This window comes from Sinocyclocheilus grahami, unplaced genomic scaffold, assembly GCF_001515645.1.
Source record: "Sinocyclocheilus grahami isolate Dianchi unplaced genomic scaffold, SAMN03320097.WGS_v1.1 scaffold803.1, whole genome shotgun sequence".
Classification (NCBI taxonomy): Eukaryota; Metazoa; Chordata; class Actinopteri; order Cypriniformes; family Cyprinidae; genus Sinocyclocheilus; species Sinocyclocheilus grahami.
This window is the reverse complement of record NW_015505982.1, coordinates 531,100-538,746: the sequence shown is the minus strand read 5'-3', so window position 1 is coordinate 538,746 and position 7,647 is coordinate 531,100. Positions and strand designations below refer to the sequence as shown.

At 34.6% G+C, this 7,647-nt stretch overlaps 1 protein-coding gene across 1 annotated transcript; it reads right to left on the bottom strand.

Annotated features, from left to right (window-relative positions):
- Window positions 1-3,459: 3,459 nt before the first annotated feature.
- LOC107562042 (butyrophilin subfamily 1 member A1-like) lies at window positions 3,460-6,270 on the bottom strand. The gene is made up of 3 exons (XM_016246605.1): window positions 6,160-6,270; window positions 5,483-5,788; window positions 3,460-4,183 (listed from the first exon to the last, which is right to left on the bottom strand). The coding sequence occupies exons 1-3, from the start codon at window positions 6,212-6,214 to the stop codon at window positions 3,804-3,806; spliced, it is 741 nt and encodes a 246-aa protein (XP_016102091.1). The 5' UTR covers window positions 6,215-6,270; the 3' UTR covers window positions 3,460-3,803.
- Between the last annotated feature and the right edge of the window lie 1,377 nt (window positions 6,271-7,647).

Sequence of the window (7,647 nt, the reverse complement as noted above, 5' to 3'; positions counted from 1 at the left end):
CACCACGGCACTTCACCCCACGAGCACCACTCTGAGACGGGCACCGAGCACCAGTCATCAAGGGCACATGTGATCAGTGTGTGTGGGCAAATAAATCACCCTCTGGGGCTCTTTCGACCAGTACCGAGTCTGTGCTCTCATTCACCCCGCGACTATATATATATATATATATATATATATATAATCTTGAGTATCAGAACGATTTCTGAAGGATCATGTGCCAAGACTGGAGGAATGATGCTGAAAATTCAGCTTTGACATCACAGAAATCAATAACATTTTAAAATATATTACAGTAGAAAATGGTTGTTTTAAATTATAATAATATTTCACACATTTACTGTTTTTACTGTATTTTTACTGTATATATATTCATATAAAACATTCAAGTTATTCAAATTAACATGAACTCATCAAGCTTAACAATATAAAGATACTAAACAGTGCAACACTGATCATTTGAGGTTTTGAATCTTAAATTTTGATGGTCTCCCTGCTCTCTCGGTAGCTTATATTTTATTGCAAGTGAGGCTGAAATAAGGATTGTGTGGGGGTTGCCATTTTTTCTTTTACTTTACACAGTTCTGTTCATAGTTTTTAGATTTAGGGCATAAAAACTGAAACTTTAATGGCCACATTTTCCATAGTAACACTGAGATGAGTCAGATTTGCTGAGACATTATAGACACAGCTCTGACCAGTTAATCAAACACTGTTGTGTGGACCAGAGTTGGGTCAGGAAAAAAAAATAAAAACCCTACATGGGCTCTACTTCTTGAAACTGAATAACAGAGGTAGAGCCCTCCAGCAGACTAATTGCAATTTTTCTCTGCTTTTAGCTGCCAAGGCACTTATGTGCATTTTTATATAATACCAACCAGTTTATGTTGATGAAACTTGACTTGCGCGGAGATTTCACATCTAGAAATATGTGTGAGTTGCCCTCTGGGTGTTCAGGCTGAATGGACCCAAATTCATTCAGAGGTGTGAGAAGACCATCAGCACATTTTCAAACACGTACAAAAGAAATTGCAATTGTTAGATACTCACAAACAGCCATCAGACTGTGTTGGTTGTTCTTGTAAAATAATATTTCACAGCAGACAATGCACTGCAGATTTTTTCAAACGCATCGTTGGCTAATTAGACTGCATTTGGAATGTAATAACTGGAGCTAATCAGCTGTTGTTGTGTAGCAGGCATTCAGAAATGTTTGCTTGTGAGCGAGAAGCATTGTAAACCTGAGTTCACCATGGCAACAGTGGCTCTGGTGGCAGAAGCTCAGGTGTGTGTGACTGTGTGATACTGGGCTTTGAGAACAATCAATGAAACTCAAACCTCTAACCTACAGACAAAACAGACAATAGTCAATTTGATATGCCTATTTTCACTATATTTACATATCTTTTATTAATAAGAAAGACCCAACTCTCTTCATTCTTTATAAGCTTGAGAGCAAATGAGTCTCAAATTATTCCCAAAGGAATATAGACTTCTTGTATTTTGTCTTGTTTCGTTGGCAGTTTTTATTTAAACTTTGTTTAAAGGGGTGGTTCATTGCGATTTCACTTTTTTAATGTTAGTTAGTGTGTAATGTTGCTGTTTGAGTATAAACAATATCTGCAAAGTTACGAAGCTGAAAGTTCAATGCAAACGCAGATATCGTCTTTTAAAATTCTGGCAGTTTAATGCCTACAAAAACGGCTGGTAGGGACTACAACACGTTACTTCCTGGGTTCGTGACATCACAAAACCAGATAAACCCCGCCTCCAGCTCTGATGAAATTAAATCTAACCTTAATGCTACAGTGAAGATGGTTCACGTGGAAACCTGTGAATGCTGTTTCTGTCTGCTTTATTGAGCTACATTATGTGTTAACACGTAGTAATAGAAAGATCCTTTCAATGAATGGATAATGGGGGTTATTGGATACATCAATATGGTGTCATTCAGTTGTGTAGAAAAGAGATGTCTGTGGTAGCTGCTTTACAAAGCCATCTGCGGTTTCTTATAAGCCTTAAAACATTGTTTGAATCATCATTAAACTGTATAGAGACGTCTATCCTATGGTTTCAGTCATTCTCAACTGGTGTAAAGTGATTTTCATTGATGGAACAACTGGCAATGTCTTAATGTAAGTTACTCAATATTAACCTTTTTAGTGGTTTTTGGCCACCAATAGAAGGCGACAAATTACCAGTAGAGACCAGGGACCATTAAAGTTTCCATTAAAACCAATACAATTCCCATTCTAACCAGTAATACCATTACAAATTCTGTGATGGTTTCTATTTTTTTTCCCCCCAGCAGGAAATTAATTTCAAAGGTTGTTGAAATACTGTGTAAAATGAAACACACTCTCGAAACACACTCACGTCCAACACACTGAATGTGTGTCATTTTCTTGTATTGTCAAACAGGACTCATCCCAGAATAACCCAGTGCTGTTTTACACAAGGGTGTTAAATCCAGTACCAAAGCAGAAGTGGCAAATGTTAGCCAGATTTGGCCCAAATTGGTTGCTACACAAAAGAGTTCAATTATGTTTTATGCAAGCATGTGCAATATCTAGCACATTAGGTATTATTTCACTTTGCAGGCTGATTAAAATGTTTGATCAAGTATTGGGAGGAGAAAACCCTTCTCATATTTTCGTTTTTGACATCAAAATCCAGAACAATAATAAGTTTGGTACTGTGTTGGTTCATGACTCGGTTTTCAATGTAAAATCTGAATCCTTGTGCAAAATAGTTGAGAACCACTCTGTCAGACTCAGTGATGTATTTAGTGTAGTGTGAGTTTGACACCTAGTGGGTGCAAGTAAAACGGCATGACACTTCTGAGGGGGCAATATTTTATATATATTTGCATAAATGGATCAGTGAAAATCACAAAAAGACTTGAGTAGTCAGATTTAGTTAGTGCACATGTTTGTCTGTTTATGTATTTATTTTTTTCTGGCAAAATAATAATAATTGGTCTTGATGGGAACAAAAGCATAAACAAAATAATTTTATTAGCAGCAGTTTTTTTTTTAATGGGACAAATCTTAAGTGCACATACTCAACTCAGTCACTCAAAAAAAAAGAAAAAAAAAAAGAAAAATCAATTGTATTGCTAAACAGCAAAGCATACGAACTGATGCTTGAAAGTGATTTTTGTTTGTTTGTTTGTTACCTGAAAGCTAACAAAGGAAAGGAAACATTTCTCATTTTCATTTATTGATGTATTAAAACAGCTGAAACTAAAATAAAAAATGAATAAAACTATATAGACATTAAAAACAATAAAATGACAAAAACAAAATGTCGTTAAAAAAACAGACTTGAACAAAAATGTATATACAAAATGTAAAAAAAAAAAAATATTCAAACTATTTCATAAAAACTATTACTGTATCTCAATGACACTAAAATGACTAAACTTTTCACAATTTTTACTGTATAGTCAGTGTAGTCTTTCAATTAATTTGAGATCATACATTATTCTGCATCAAGAATGGGAACAAATACGTTTTCAAAATGCTGTTTGAAATAGTTTGGGCTTTTCACGTCAGCGTTTTCTTAAATAAATCAAGTTATGACTTGACGTTGTGGGTCAAATGTCAGTTCGCTGCCATATCCAGTGGCCATGTCTTCAGGGATCCCCTGGACTTTAATTACATCCAGACCTACCACATGGCAGGTAAAAGGTCTGACACTATATTGATTAGATGATCAGTTTATCTGGTGAATTCCATTTATGAAACTCCACCAGATCTTTGGTTTTGTCATCAGGTCTTGTGAGAGTTGGTATGTAAAGATTATAAAGACAAACAGGCTCTCGATGAAAACATCAGGCTAAGAAGGATAAGAGTCCATGATAAACAATGTTGTGTGCTGATCCTGCTAACAGGACTGGACTCAGCTTGATCTGCCACTTCGAACTCTTGATCGCTGTATCGTCCGTGTTTGAGTGACCACAGTGAGCAGTTATATCTCTTTTGATTGTCCTGGATGTTGAGGACACTTGTGACGTTGAACGTTCCGTCAGAGTTCACCAGGCTTGTGCTTGTAGAGTTGGAAGTCAGGTTCTTGTCATAATGATACCAGTTTATTATGGCCTCTGGGTACACACCATTGAAGCTGCACTGCATTTCTTTGGGTCCAGCCATCTGGTTGGAGAATTCTCCGGTGCATTGTCCTGCGTAAATACAGTTACAAACACAAGGTATAAGAGTGAATGATGTGACGCTCAAGATCTGTGTGCAGATCTATACATTTATTCAAAAATATGTTCACACAAACAATGACTTGAATAAAAGATTTGAAGTCAATACAATTCCGTTTGATATTTGAGATATTTGCATGATGATGTGACTATATTTGTGGAGTCAGGATGGTGTAACCAAATTTTGTAATGAAGAATGATTGAAAAAATCTCAGAAAATGCTGAAAATGTTAGAAAAAGAAAACGTAGTATTGTTAAAATAAGTTCGTTTTTTTTTTCACCATATGACGGTGGAAGGAGGAATCCATTGTTTTTGTCATACAACACAAAAACAATATTGTTCTTTTCTTGGACACTTAATTGCATATTAATTTCTATTAAATGAAAATGTGCTATATTTTACATTAAATGCAATTAGTTGAACTTAATAGTGCACTTTTGACCCACTTAAGTACATCCTAATGTGTAATTTCATAATTACTTCTATTTTCATTTAAATATGGTTACTACTACCGAATGTTATTACAAGCATTTATGCTTGACGGAAAATTCTATTCATTCAATTTCTATTGAAACTTGCAGGTCATGTACCTAAATATAGTTGCAATGCAATTATTCATTTTAAGTGATGAAGTTGAAATTCAGCACATTGAAAATATATTGATTTTAAATGTAATATGAAATAACACACTACAGTTAAAATTATAATTAGGTACTTTTAAGATATGAAGTACACTACAAGTGCACATTCAATACAATGTGCACTTCTTTTTCACAAGGGTATCAGATTCTCACATTTTAAATGTAAAACTAAATTCTTCAGGAATAGTTATTATACAAACAGGTTTATGATTTTTATGAAGGGAAAAACTTAAAAATATATATTTTTGTCTTATACACTATGCAAATAAAATGTGTATTTATTTATTTGTTTGTTTGCTTGCTTGCTTGTTTGTTTATTTATTTATTTTAACTTGATAGCTGCACCTACACTATAAAATTAAAACTTCTGAATAACACAGTATGAAATATTTTCAAAATGAACTATACTACATAAGTAGTTGACACATTCTTAACTAAAATAATAATAATGATGATAATAATAATAATAATAATAATAATAAAAAGTTAAAGTAAAAAAAAAAAAACAGTTTATCATGTGGATGCAGTGTTTTCTACTTATTGATTGATTGATTCATACATTTAATCATTCATTTATTCATTAAAATATGCTTTACAGCTTTGGACTGCTAAATGGGTGGATGTACTGACCTATAGACACGTCGATTTGTTCTTTTCCATGTCCAAAGTCTGTCCTTATACAACAAAAGTATGTGCCCATGTTTGCTGGTGTGGGATTTGAGATGGTTAATGTCAGTGCTCCCCCTGTGTAGTTGCACTCAAATCCTGAAGGGTTATTGCTGGATGTTGAAACACATTCAAAATCTTTATCATCTTGTTTTTTCCAGTACGCTTTTACAAAGTTCAACGGCACTGATGAGCTGACTCCGCATTGCAAGACAGTCCTCTCATTGCAATTCACTGTCTGGTGTTTAAAAGCACGCAGCTCTATTTCACCTGCATGCATCAGAAAGCAATATTAGCATATGCTGATGCATTTGTATGCATACTGTATTTGAAAGATCATTTCATTAAATCCAAATAAGCTTTACAGATCTTTAAGGGTTTAAATTACATTTTTCCATACTTATTCTACGAACCATAAACAATTATTGCATGTTATGTACACATGTTCAGAAATAAAAGCAGTTGAATGTGAAGAGGATGTTTCTTTTTTGCTGTGCATATGACATACAATGGGATACAAAATCAAAATCCTTTCACAACTCTAAAACTTCATTTTGAGGGTTTAAAGATCTGGAAAATCAAAGACATTCAAGACTTTTCAAGTAAAAACGCCAAACCATTAGTTAGCCTACATTACTTACCTTTGCTATAGTCTGTTGTCAAGAGAATAATTAAAAATGGCATAAGGACTAACATCTTCCCTTTCAGAATAGAGCTGGAAACTGTTAGATGTGTGCTGTGTGGAAGAAGAAAGTGATTGTGAAAGTGAAGAATGAAGTGTTCTCGGTCTCTGACTATGAATAGGGGAATTTTCTCCAAGCTGACAGCATGTAGGTGCTTGCCCACTGTAACTATGGCAGGTTTAGTTCCTCCCTCTTTTCTATCTTCTTTTACTAAACAATGTCAGGCTATCTCTCTTTGGCTTAATGGGGATTTCAAGATTTCTAAAGTGCCCATTCTTTCTCTTATCAAGAGATTCTGTCAAATATCCAACACCTTCTTTCATTTCCTTATATCTGGAATGTTCCTGCATTTACAATAAGACAATTTTTACTTTGTGAAAGGCAAAAGGACACTCTCCCGGGAAATTTATTGGGCTCAAAACAAAAACTCAACAGCAGGTCCAAGCTGAATTCTTAGAACTCTTCCACAAAATTGTCTTGGCTTTTGAGTTTGCATGTTTTCAATATTACTTTGACAGATGTTTTAAGACTGCATGTACACTGGAATGGTACCATTTTAGATTAGGGAACAAGTATGCACTATTAACTAACAGTTTTCCCTCAAAAACTCCCAATTTGCGGTTTATTGATAGTAAGTAAGGTAGTTGTTGTAGTTGTTACTGTATGTTCAGGCATTGGGTATATATGGTCATGCGTTAATATGTGCTTTAGAAGTACTAATAAACAGCCAATATGCTAGTAAAATGGGTTACACTTTATTTCGATAGTCCACTTTAGACATTCTACTAACTATAAGTAACTTTGTAACTACATGTCAACTACATGTCAACTAATTCTCATTAATTTGCAACTACATGTCTACTAACTCTCAGAGTAGACTGTTAGGGTAGGTTTAGGGTTAGTAGAATAAGTTGACAAAGAAAGTGTTAGAAGATATTAAGCAGACAGTCTACTAATACTCTACTAACTGCTAATTGACATGTAGTTGCAAAGTTATTTACTGTTAATAGAATGTCTAAAGTGGACTATCGAAATAAAGTGTTACCGTAAAATGCATTCTAATAAGCCACTAGTTAATAGTGAATAGTGTTCCCTAAAGTGTTACACATATTTCAGACAGACATGGGTGCTGTACTGGCGTGCTGGGGCAATGCAGGACATAACGCTGGGGAGTGGCTGAAGAGCCTTGATGCAATGTTTTGACATTCAGTGGTTCATTTCAGGTCTTCATGAACTGGAGCATGTATCAATATGACTGAATAAAGTGGTGTTTACATATGTAGGAGTGATATCTTCACGTCCGTAAGGGTTTATTTCTTGCTCCTTTGTTTCATACGCTCTTAAAAATAAAGGTGCTTCACGATGCCATAGAAGAACCTTTTTGTCTAAATGGTTCCATAAAGAACCTTTAACATCTGAAGAACCTTTCTGTTTCACAAAAGATTC

What these genes read in the sequence shown, in the direction of transcription:
- LOC107562042 (XM_016246605.1), bottom strand. Translation starts at nt 6,214, where the DNA reads ATGTTAGTCCTTATGCCATTTTTAATTATTCTCTTGACAACAGACTAT. An exon ending in GACAACAGACTATAGCAAAG is followed by an intron (nt 5,789 to 6,159) that starts GTAAGTAATGTA and finishes TGATGCATGCAG; the next exon opens with GTGAAATAGAGCTGCGTGCT. An exon ending in ACAAATCGACGTGTCTATAG is followed by an intron (nt 4,184 to 5,482) that starts GTCAGTACATCC and finishes GTATTTACGCAG; the next exon opens with GACAATGCACCGGAGAATTC.